This window comes from Fundulus heteroclitus, chromosome 4 (genome assembly GCF_011125445.2).
Source record: "Fundulus heteroclitus isolate FHET01 chromosome 4, MU-UCD_Fhet_4.1, whole genome shotgun sequence".
NCBI lineage: Eukaryota > Metazoa > Chordata > Actinopteri > Cyprinodontiformes > Fundulidae > Fundulus > Fundulus heteroclitus.
In genome coordinates this window covers 38,237,345-38,249,379 of record NC_046364.1, presented here as the reverse complement: position 1 = coordinate 38,249,379, position 12,035 = coordinate 38,237,345, and the positions used below count along the sequence as shown (strand labels likewise).

Sequence of the window (12,035 nt, the reverse complement as noted above, 5' to 3'; positions counted from 1 at the left end):
CCTACTTTCTCCTTGAAGCGGACAAAATGATTTTCATAAAACTGCAATCACAGCAATATTCAAATAACTAGTTTATTAAGACAAGAATATTCAAAAAGATATAACAACGGCACCTTTGATTGGATTAAGAGTCTCTATCACAGACTCCAGATATTACAGGTTTCCAAAATGAGTGAATAGAAAGTTTTGTTTCTGTTCTGGCGCCATCGACACGCCGGTTTCTGGCACTGCAGGAAAAAGATGGTCCAGATGTTCCCACAGCAGGAAGGCGGCGTTGCTCTCCTCTATCTGCGTCTCAGAAGAAAAATAAAAAAAGTCCATCCAGCTGCTGTAGCTTTATGTCAGTGCGTCCTCGTTCCTGATGAACTCCCCCACATCAGCCTGGTGGAACACCACTATGGACATGGGGTCCACTCTCCGACACTCCTGTGTGGACTTGGCTGCTACTCCAAAACCCTGACGATGAAAGCAGACGGTTTTCAGACCATTTGGATAAATTGCTTTACATGAAGAGCCACTATTTCTAGGTCAGTTTAGAGTGCAATTTTCTTTACCACCCAACATGATTCTGACTGGGAAGGAAATTGATAAAAAGTTCTAAAGCATCCTAAATAAATGAAGAGCAGCAATTCTACAACTGGATTGCGGCTAGGGATGGGTATCATTAAGGATTTATCGATATTACTAACTGATCTGGTATTTTCAATAAAGTGGAAGCTTGTTATCCGACGTGGCCCTGGGCCGTTTTGATACAGAGTTTCGGTACCCATCCATGATTGCAGCGCGCCATTGCTAAAACAAATGAGCTTGGAGATGACCCACAACACAGTAAGCGGCTACAGGATAATGCTTACAGCTAAACAAATTATTCACACACCTGTCAGATTTAGCTTTAATTTAATATTTTAATTTGACCACATTTCTTCTGACCAGACCAAAGTGACTTGAACCTATGAAGGCAGCTTAAAATCATGGTTATGGCAATGCGGCCTTCCAACAAACCTCATTTTCCGTCAGAAACAAGCTTCATGGCTTAATAAAAATACATTTAAATAATCTGCCAGGTGTATGAATAATTTTGGGCTCAACTGTAAACTTCAAGTTCCAGTCATGGACAAGTCAATCTGACAAATCTCAGGGGGACCAAGGAGGCCAAAAGGGACACCCCACAGTGGCAAGGCTGATGATGCAAGAGGTGAAACTGAATCCAGGGATCACCACCAAGGCCATCCTGAGAAATGTGGGCTGACAATCCTGACGCTGCATATCGTTGGATTCTAGGTCTGCAGACAAAGGAAGGAGCCGAGTCTCCAGGGAAGACCCAAAATTCCTCTTGGAAAGTCCTGCCTGGGATAAGAAGAAGCCTTCTGGCACTGTCTGGTGTGATCAGAGCACACAACTCAAACAAATCTGAAAAAATATTTGTTTTGTGGAGGGAGCCAAAAATTAGGGCCATGGAATACAGACTTAGAGCTCATGGCAAAAGATGATTTAAAAAAAAGACCCGCTGAGACATGCAAAAAGCAGAAATTATGAGAAGTATCTGGTTGCTGTAATAGCTTAATAAAAAAAGAACTTCAAATCTAAATATGGAAGTATAACTTTACAAATGTAGATTTAATAATAGTGAACTCCTTTAGTGGGTGCTGACTAGTCCTAAAGTTCAGAGTGAATTGCTTTTGTTACTTCTGTCACGTAATCGATCAACAACAGTGAACTAATTCTGACAGCGTTGCAATCCTCTGTAGGGCACTGGCTTTTCTAGTTCTTCTAGTGTAGGCTGTTTATCTGTCCAAAGAATGCAGTCAGAACTAGTCCGACCTTTTTCAGATTCCTTAATGGTAATTAACCTGAATTTCAATTAGCCTGGTTCTAATGCCCCTCTTCCACAGCCGTTGTCTCCCCTGCAAAACTCTATTTGCCCCGGGAGAGAGAGCGAGAAATGACCTCGCCCAATCACTGACTAGCATTCTGCTCACTCTACTCCAACTGTACGATCTTCTGAGTAGGGTTGGGAAAAGCCAGCCGGTTAGGGAAAAAGATGCATTCGAACAAATCAAGAGTGCAGAGGGGAGTGCGGCAAAGTGGGGTCCCATAGGTAACGAGCATGCCCCGAAAAAAGGGGGCTGTACTTAAAATGAGGATCCTGAGTAATAGACTTATCTGCCACTGTTCAAATATTTTGAATGCAGACAACGGCAAACGGTAAGAACCGAAATAAACTTACCAAAGGTACATCGGCCATGGAGTAAACCACAACTCCTTGATACTGATTGGTGTTTTCGGTGATCCTGCCGAGGCCAGACTTCAGCACATGGTTCCCATACAAGAACGTCTGCTCTGCTCCAGGTTTCACCCACACCTTGAACTGAGGACATGATGGTTTCAAATTACTGATTTTTTGCACGAGGAAACGTAATCCTAATGTGAACAGTTAACATTGTAAAAGGAAAGATAGGCTGAAACATGTAAAAATGTTCTGATTTCACAGTTTTGTGGCGTCAGTACTGTGTTACTGAGGGAAGTCTAGGTTTTACGCAGAACTACACCTGGCTACTTAGACAGGAACTATAACAAACACACGGGGACATATGAAGACAGTGATTTGCGTGCCTGATAATCTAAAATATTATATGACTCTTGTGAACGCCTGGTTTAATGAGCGAATAGCTGATCATATATGACATGCAAATTATGCCAGTCTCCAAACACTAAGTTTTTGAAGTGTTTCTAAAAAGCACATGGTAGGTACATATCCTCATCAGTAATCTATGCAGGCATCGGTGCAGTCCAACCTGCTTTTAATGTAAGCTTGATGGAAAGTTTAAGAAGATCCAGTGGTGCAGCAGCCAATCGCTGCTTCTGTCAGAGGGGCTGTTGTCCCCCTGATATAAACCAGGGTCTCTACTCACCTTTGCGTAAGGAGCCAGGAAGTCCAGGGCTGTGATGTGCAGACGGAACTTGTTGGTCTTGGTGAACTTCCCGAAGCATGTTCCCACTGAAATAAGTTTATCTCTGGAAAAGTTTGTGGCCAGTTTGAGAATTTTCTCACTGTGGACAGAGAAAACAATTCAACATTAGGGTCTCCAATTTAGGGCTGCACGATAATTCAATAATATATATTGACCAATAGACGTATATTGATGATAGAGAAAAAAAAGGGTCAATACAAAGTTCAATGGAACAGTTTTACTCCCATTTTGAATTCTAGCCTATCATGTATGTTAATACTACAGTCATTACGTGCTCCCAACCAATTCAAAAAGTTGGCTCTGCCCCCTTCAAAGAGTTCAGAGAGCACATGTTCTTTTTTATTTTTTAAATACTTGCAGTTTTGGTAAAAAGTTAGTTGAGTTTGAATTCATTGTGTGTTCTATATCTAAAAAGGTCTTTAAGTAACAGCATAAAATGGCGCTGGGCTGCACTTAAAATATGTTTTGAATTTGTTGATAATCAATAAAGTATTTCTATTTTATCAATATGCTTTTTATTATATTCGTCCAGCCCTACTCCATTGTCCAATGGCAGGGTTGCCAGCTCTGAATATTATCAAGTTGAATGAAGAAAAGCGTTGTACGTCAGACACAAAACAAAATAGCTAGACTGTACCAGATTTGTCCACGTAATGTTTAAACTGGCTGAAAGAATAACAAAATGAACATCTACACAGATTAAACAAGGTGCTTAGAGGTTTCCACCCTATTAGAATACACATAAAAGACAATATGTGTGTTTAGAAGATTGTGCCTTATTTTATAGTGATTAAAGCTTTTTGGCATTGTATGTTAGGTAAGAAGTTGTTTTAGATTGTCTTTTACATTATCATTTACAAAACAGACAAAATTGTACTAAAAATGACAAAGTTTAAACATGTTTGAGCTACTTTTTTATTTTTATTTTTTTTTACTCCTGGCTGTTTAAAAAATGAAATATTCCTTGTTTGATGTGGAGAACTTGAAGAGTTATCCTTCTCCTCAGAGGATGTACTTTTAATCAGATATGTGAACTTAACCCGGGTAAAGTTAAATGCAGATTCAGGGGAAGGACAGCAATTCAAGCAAACCTGCCCCTATGTGAAAATCAAATCCTAAATGACCTGTGATTATCAACAAATTGCTTACTTGAACCCGTCGGACAACATGAAGTAGGCAAAAGCATAAATAAAAAAAAACGCATCATGTCCTGGCGTAAAGAAATTTGAGAACAGGTTGGAAAAAGTCAGTCGCATTTGTCATTTTGGAAAGCAATACAAAGCCATTTGTAAGGCATTGAGACATCAGCAAACAAGTTAAGGAGCCATTATCTGCAAACAGAGAAAACATGGAATGACGGTGAACCCTCCCTCCAATGTTACAACAGAGCAGCAGTGACTCATTCAAGAGGTCAAAAAGGAATCAAGAACAACATTTAAAGCACTGCAAGGCTCACTTGTCTTCAAAAAGGTCAACGGTCAATCAACAGCAGGCAAAAATGACTAATCCTGTGAGCCAAAAACAAAATACAAAGAATTCTCACAACAGCTAAAATAAATAACAAAAAAAAAACACAATGACTCCCTACCAAGACTCTCTCTGGACCGACCTGACAATAGTGAAATATTTGTTTAGGTGTGCATCCACTTAAAAGTGGCGTAACGCTAACACTGCTTTTCAGAATAACGACAATGCCTTTAGTCATGCATGGGATTGGAAGTGTGATGGTGTGGGATTGCTCTGCTGCTTCAGGACCTCGATGACTTGCAGACATTTTAAAAGGAGGGAGAAGAATTCTCATCTCTACCAGAAGAATTTCAGCGATGGTTTCATGGCCTTAAGCTAACTGGGGTGGTGAAGCAAGCGAGACAATGATCCGAATCACCCCAGCAGCTCCACCCCTGAGTGGCTCAAAAGTTAAGGTTTTGGAGTGGCCTAGTCAAAGTCCAAACTTAAATGGGACTGAAAAGCTGGGCCATGACCTGGTGCACAACGTTCATGCTCAAAGGCCCTCTACTGTGGCTGAAGTAAGACTTTTGCAAAGACGTGTAGCAAGTTATCAGAAATGCTTAATGGAAGTTGTTTCAGCTAGAGGTACCATGAGTAGTTGTTGAGGGAGTGGTGGCCCAGCAGTTAGAGCAGGGTGTGTCCTGCGAAGGCTACAAGTTCAAGTCCCACAGACTGGCACTCTGGGTCCCTGAGCAAGACCCTTAGCCCCATGAATGCTACCTGACCGCTGCACAGTGGGAGCCCGCTGCTCCCTAAGGGAAGCATTACATGCAAAGGACAGGCTTTAAAATACTTCTGTTAGTCTATAAAACCCTAAATGGCTTAGCACCTAAATACATCACAGACTTGTTATCAGTGTATCAACCTTCCAGACCACTCAGGTCTTCTGGCTCCAGCCTACTCTGCATACCTAGAACCAGAACCAAACATGGAGAAGCAGCATTTAGTTCCTATGCTCCACTTATCTGGAACAAACTTCCAGAAAACTGTAAAAGTGCAGAAAGCCTGAGTTCTTTTAAATCAAGATTAAAAACAAATCTGTTTAAAATTGCATTTGACTGTTCTAGTTAAACTGTTATTAATGTTCTTCTTTGTTTCTACATTTTATTCCTACTTGCTTTTATTTTCCTATATTTTAATCATGTACAGCACGTTGCATTGTCTTTGTACTGAATTGTGCTATATAAATAAATTTGCCTTGCCTTGCCTTCAATGGAATGTACGAAGTTACAATAGCAAAGATTATTGTTTAAGTTCGTGGGAAATTACTTTTTCACACAGAGCCAGGTTCGTTTGCTTTCCCCTTAAATAAAAAAATTTAAATTAAAAACTGCATTTTGTGTATGTTTTTTTCTAGTTATTTTGGTCTTATATAGAAAAAAAAAAACTACTTAGCGTGAGATTTGTGTGAGGAGGCTGAAAAGAACAAGCCCAGTTGTAGAGTAGTGAGAGTTTGCAACATGGCCACCAGAGAAACATTGATAGATTTACCCGAACCAATAATTACCTCATGTAGTACACGCGGTCCTGGTGAAGCCTGAAGCAGTAGGTGCCATCGGGCCGGTCCACTAGCAGCTTAATGTTTTCCCCTATGCTTTTGGGAGAGAGAGAACATACACTGATCACACACACGCTAACACGCATGCTAACGTATATTTATACAAAGTTGCGCCCTTCCTGGCCAATAAAGACCATTTCGGGAACACTTACTACTTTGACAGCTTCTCAAACATAGTTTTCGTCTCCTCCTCCGTTAACGGTCTCATCTTTAGGATACAAAGTCGTCTTGTTTTAGCAGCGAACGTGTTTTTTTATTTTTTTTTATTAGTAGTGCGAACGGTGTAAAAAACGTGGGTCCCGGGCAGCGGAAGTCGTCACTCTTTAGAGCGGAACTTGTGTTACGTAAACAGTGGGCACAGTTCCGGGTTTTTCGGTTCTCTTCAGCCTTCAAGTCGAGCTTGCCTCTCCCTCCGGTAAACCGGCCACCTTCTGGTGAGTTTATCTTCTGAAAAAAAATTGAACGAAACCCCTGTGAGAAGATTTGGCGTGTTAGTAGCGAGAGTTAAACCAGCGACTGTTTGTTTTAAACCTAGTTCTTGTTTCCTATTCCTGTCTTGCCAGTCGGAAATGAGCATGTTAGCCTCCTCGGCTAGTAGCTGTCAAGAGAGGGGGGAAAAAAACTCTGCTTCGGTTGCTAGCGAGGCTATAGCATGTAAGCTAACTGGTAGCAGCTGGCTACTAACACTTGTTCGCTGTTGACAGCCTTTTCAAGCCACAACATGAATTATTTTAGAAATTAAATCTGAAACTGGGGAGTAGAGTCAGTTCGTAGCTCACAATGTTCATCGTTTGAAGACGGGAGTGTCATTTTTTTTTTCTTTTTTTTTTTGCCGCAGCGGCGCGTAGTTACATAACGTCCATTTGTTTGCAAATAGCGATCCCGTTCAGATCTCAGGCAGTAACCGAAAGGAGATGAGATTTATGATCAACCTGAGGCATTTCTGCGCTGCGGTGCCGGGGTTGACGGTGTGATTCTCCTCCCACCGCCGCTTGAATGTCAGCGAAGTGTGCGGTCAGCTGCAGAGTCGGTGACTCAGTTTTCGGGAGAGCTACTTTGTCAGCAAACTCTTTGCATTTGAGGGGGACACTTGATCCTCCCTTCATTGCCTGTTGGACAGCAGCAATGGCTGAGTGCGTCCTTTTTTTTATTATTGGCTGGCAAATAATTTGAAACTTTATACCAAAAAAAGAAAGCACAAAACTCTAATTTTAAAAGAACTGATCAGCTTAAGGTTGTATTAGATTAACAGAATTTTAATTCACTAATGTTGGGAGAGCCATGAATTACGATCTAATTCCTCTGTTTTTTTTTTTTTTTTTTTTTTTTTACACCATCTGGAACAGCAAAGGTTTCAAACAATATACATATATATATTTTTTTATTGAATCTCCCACATTTTAACCATAAAAGGTCACTGGATCACTTATGAGTGACTCAAAGTCAACAGAATAGAAGGTAAACTTGAAATATTTATTGTAAGCCCTCACCAAAACGTTCTCCTGCTCTTAAATATTTACAGCTGTTTTTGGCTTGGAGCTACTGTCAGGTGTGATATTTATGACGGCGAGTTGCAGGCTTCACATTTTCTTCTTTAACTCTTTTTTTTTTATTGAGGTTCAGGAATGAAAGCTATGCATTTACAAATTGGAGAGCAATCTGAAACTACACGTGTTACTTCATAGGGATGCTTTACTTAAAACTATAAAGCTAAAAACTGTCAAAAGTTATATTATAAAACTTACACCAGACGAGAGGACCCCACAAATATAAGTGACACCTGTGAAGTCAACAGCTTGTCCAGCTTGTGGGAGAGTGACTGAGATCGCACAACTCAGCATAATACTTTCTTTATTTTTGTACACGTTTGTTTGGGGTTTAACTTTTTATTGCAAGGGATAAATGAAATGTGTATTGTTTAATTGGGATGATACCCATGAAATATTCCACTGTTGAGTTACTTGTTTTGTTTGTCCAAACAAAGTAAGGGTGTTTTCAGCAGCCGCGATACAGAAAGTGGCCACAACTTGCCAATCTGTCATTGCCGTAGCCGCTAATATAGCTATAATGTTTAATTTGTGCTTTTTCACCGTGTCCACAGGTGTGTTCGCTCCCCTGGTTTCTTTTTTTTTTTTTTTTTTTTTTTTTCGTGGAGCAATTCTTGTGCCAACGGTTTACCCCAAACGAACCAGCAGCCCTTCTGTCAGCAGTTTCCGGTGGGTGTTTGTGACTCTGGGAGCGGCGAACAGGAAGACAGACGCAGAGAGACGTCTGAGCCGAGAGAGAGAGAGGAAACCGCTGCGGCTTCTTCGTCGGCCTCAGAATGACTGAGTTCTGGGTTTGTTTCAGCTGCTGCATTGCAGAGCAGCCGCAACCAGTGAGTGGGACATTTCCTCTGAAGAATAACTGATTTAGCTGAAAGCTCGATGGTGCCTCTGGGTATCTGCATAGAAACTAGCCAAAAAAAGGAAAGAGACTGTGTCAAGAAGATTCAGCTTTTAAAGTGCAGAAGAAACTAAATATACGCAGCTAAAGACGTGGAGGCCGAATAAAGAAAGACCTATTAGTGGATGTGCTTGGCTCAGCCTTTCCAACCATTTTGAATATCCTGTAATTGTTCATGTTCCCCCCCCCCCCCTCTCCTTCTGATTATAAATCATAAGCCAATGAGCAACAGAAACGTCTTTTTAGAGCATTTAAATATTTCGAAATATGCTCAATAAGGTGGCAGCTTTAGCTCCAGTGGTTTGAGAGAACGTCTGTGGTTTCTTTTCGTCCAGAAGCGGCGGCGGCGAATCGACCGCTCCATGATCGGGGAGCCAACAAACTTTGTTCACACCACACATGTAGGCTCAGGGGATATGGGCCTCGGACTGGGATCGGTAAGATTTCCTGCCCCTTTCAGAGTTCAATCAGCTGCGCACCGCAGGCCGTGGCCGTCGTCTGCCTAACGTTTCCCATCTGCTTGCAGGTCGATCTTGTTCAGGCCCAGATGAAATCGAAAGGAGGCTACACACACGGCGGCTCGGAGGGCTCTCAGTTGTAGCGAGGTGAGATGGATTTAGCTTCAGCCGACTTTTCTTTTCTCAGCCAGCTGGTTTTCTGTCCCGGCTCACTTGTCTTTTGCTTGTGATTAATAGAAGGTCGGATTTAGCTTCTTAAGAACAATCAGTAAGACAAATAAATCTTCCTGTTTACACAATTTACTTGTGGTTTTGATATCTGATGCAAAAAACTTTTTTTTTCTTTTCTTTTTTTTTTTTTTTCACAGCAGTGCAGCATTCTTGATAAGGGCCCATAAGTAGGTTGCAATGCTTAATCCGGTAGTTTTTTTGTGAAAGCTCATGCTTCCTCTGTCTCCTTTAGTGCGTTCTGTAAAATAACCTGAAAAGAAACAAGCGAGTGGCTCAGACTAAATGATACTACCGTCTTCTTGCTTCAGCCAGTGTTTTGATACAACGACACATGAATAAACATCTGCTGCAGGGTGAAAGTCTCGGTTCTGACCCCACCCATGCTGTGGCGGACCAGATCTTGTGTGTCTGTGTGGGGAAGCTAGAGCGATGCTTCACACTGCATGTTCATGCTTCATACGGTCATGTTTCACTGCACCCCCCCCCCCCCCCCCCCGCCCCTTCCTCCATGATGGAATGGGTGGACTTTTTCCCCATATTGATATTTAAAGCTTAGTTTTGCTGACGGTCCCTCCAGTTTATCTGGAGACAGCGGCCCAGCTGTCAGCAGAGTATGTTTTTATGTGCTAGTTGATATATTTAGGTGCTAAACTGTGACATGACTCTGCCAGGTTTCTTTTTTTTTTTTTTTTTTTTTTGCAATAGCTTTGGATGTTCCTCTGTTTTTCAGTCTAGTTGTGTTGGAGTTGGAACCATAACATGTTTGAGATATAAACAGCGCTTTAACTAGAGGAAGCAGTCTGACATCGGATCTCGTTCATATAACAGATGTTACGAAACAACTTCTGATTTAACGGACAAATTATTAACATCCCAGAGCTGCAAATTCTAATGTTTCTTCCTTCTTCTTCTTTTATTTTTTATTTTTTTTTATTTTACAGCTCTTCAGACTAGTGAAAACTACTGTTGTTTTAAGGAAGAATTATCAAAACAAAGAAAAAGCAGTTCTGTCTGTAACGGACCCAGGACCAAAAGATGAAACTACTGCTTTTCTAAGATGTTGTACATATTTTTATTTTCCATTCTTTTTTTTCTTTTTTTTATTAACGCACTGCTATCCATTTGTTGCCATATTGTTGCACTGTAAAGAGCAAATGTTAAGGGTAGATTAAGGTGTTTAGAGAGCTCATAATGTCAGTCAGACGTATGCTTGTGTGTATGCATGAGGAAGAAAAAAAAACATTGTCAGAAATATTTGCTGTTGTAGCCCACTGGATGCCTGTAATTTATTAATTTGATTTGTAAACGGACCTCACGGTGGCTGGGCCACGCTGGATATGTGGGACATTCAGTTTCCTTCTTTATTGTCAGAGGTTTATCAAAGGACGGGTTAAAAGTCAGCGACATGGAAATGTAGAGATTTTCCCTCTGAGAATCGCTCTCGCTTCTCCGAGTCGCTTTCAGGGTTGAAGGTTGCTGTATTTTATAATAAACTTGAAAACGAGTGGATACACTGGACCATACACTTTACACCCACACCTGCTTAGGAACTTCTCCTTATTTTCAGCCTTTTTTATTATTTTTTTTTTTTGTCCTTCAGATTCAAACATAGAATTTTAATAAACTATAAACTTCCTAATTTGCCTTTTTGAAGTCATGTTTATGTTTTGTGTTAGAAGCGCACTGCTGCAACAACCAAGCTTCTAGTGTTTTATAGAAACAAAGTCATATTTTTTTAAATGCATTCTTTGTTTCAAGTTTTGTGCACCAACTGTAGGCAAATAACTAAACTTGGACGAAACAGATCACAAGTGCAGACTCCTCCTCTGGGGTGGGTTGGATTTGTTGTCGTTGACAGACTTCATGTAAGGTTATTCATCTGGTTAATTGTAACTGATTGTATCTTTCACCAGCACACCAATAAATCTGTTATCTGACAGGTAAATGTTTTTTTTTTTTGTTGTTGTTGTTTTTTAAACTTGGACAGAGTTTTGTCCCCTGAAGGTCTTGGAACGTCTTATGTAAACTCAGCTCCCATGTCTTAAAGTTTCTCCGCGTTTGTCTCCAGTTGTTTTTAGTTTCTCATTTAAGGTCTCACGTGTTGTTATAATACATAATAAAGTATTGTTCTCTTTAAGCACACATTATTTCCCAATGCTGTAGTTTTCCTTCTTCTCCAAAGGGTTTGCCTTTCCCACAAGCACACAAACTTTCCTCTGAAGGGGGAACGTAAACAAATGCAGCTATTGTCTGACTCTGCTGGCTGTTCAGTGATCAGGGTGGATTTAATGTCTTTTCTCTGTAAGATTTTTTTTATTTTTGTTCCCGCTCGGATGGATCTTTGCTTTTGTTCTAACTTCCATATCAGGAATTATTGATAAATATTAATCAGAGATTTAAGAAGAAAAAAAAAGAAGCAATCAGTCTTTAATTTCACAATAAACATTGTCACTGTTTGTGTACCTTATGATTGACTTTATCCACAACATGTATTGAATGTATTAGGTGCAGCATGCTAAAAGATCATGGTACAAAACAAGTCAAATTTTCACATTGGTACCAGCCCGTAGAAGATGCAGTGTACTCGTAAATCCATTATCAGCCTTAATACTCCTGTTTTGGACTTTAATTTCTTCTGACCGATTTAATGAAATTAAGTCGAGTCGGGTTCCTTTTTTTGACACATCAGTCTTTTTTCTTTTTTATCGTCTTTGTTGTGAATCTCTGTAAAACAGACTTTAATGTGATAGATTTTTATCCCCAAAGTCTAAAAGATGTAGTAGTTAAACTGGCATTGCAGTACATTTGTGTGACCAGCAGGCTGTGCTAGTGGACTGCTTGAATGTGACAAAAAAAAAAAAA

The 12,035-nt window shown here is 40.4% G+C and overlaps 2 protein-coding genes across 2 annotated transcripts; one reads left to right on the top strand and one right to left on the bottom strand.

Annotated features, from left to right (window-relative positions):
• Positions 1-53: 53 nt before the first annotated feature.
• Positions 54-6,352, bottom strand: nip7 (NIP7 nucleolar pre-rRNA processing protein). The gene is made up of 5 exons (XM_036136518.1): positions 6,192-6,352; positions 5,989-6,075; positions 2,913-3,051; positions 2,228-2,368; positions 54-456 (listed from the first exon to the last, which is right to left on the bottom strand). Exons 1-5 carry the CDS (start codon positions 6,245-6,247, stop codon positions 337-339), a joined length of 543 nt encoding a protein of 180 aa, XP_035992411.1. The 5' UTR covers positions 6,248-6,352; the 3' UTR covers positions 54-336.
• Positions 6,353-6,375: 23 nt separating this feature from the next.
• Positions 6,376-12,035, top strand: cdc42se2 (CDC42 small effector 2). Its single transcript, XM_012867970.3, has 5 exons — positions 6,376-6,473; positions 8,141-8,416; positions 8,820-8,921; positions 9,011-9,089; positions 10,115-12,035. Exons 2-4 carry the CDS (start codon positions 8,363-8,365, stop codon positions 9,083-9,085), a joined length of 231 nt encoding a protein of 76 aa, XP_012723424.1. The 5' UTR covers positions 6,376-6,473; positions 8,141-8,362; the 3' UTR covers positions 9,086-9,089; positions 10,115-12,035.

Coding starts and splice junctions, on each gene's coding strand:
- nip7 (XM_036136518.1), bottom strand. CDS start 6,247: ATGAGACCGTTAACGGAGGAGGAGACGAAAACTATGTTTGAGAAGCTG. Junction 6,076..6,191: donor TTTGAGAAGCTGTCAAAGTA/GTAAGTGTTCCC, acceptor CTCTCCCAAAAG/CATAGGGGAAAACATTAAGC. Junction 457..2,227: donor CCATGGCCGATGTACCTTTG/GTAAGTTTATTT, acceptor TTTCATCGTCAG/GGTTTTGGAGTAGCAGCCAA.
- cdc42se2 (XM_012867970.3), top strand. CDS start 8,363: ATGACTGAGTTCTGGGTTTGTTTCAGCTGCTGCATTGCAGAGCAGCCG. Junction 8,417..8,819: donor TTGCAGAGCAGCCGCAACCA/GTGAGTGGGACA, acceptor CTTTTCGTCCAG/AAGCGGCGGCGGCGAATCGA. Junction 8,922..9,010: donor TGGGCCTCGGACTGGGATCG/GTAAGATTTCCT, acceptor ATCTGCTTGCAG/GTCGATCTTGTTCAGGCCCA.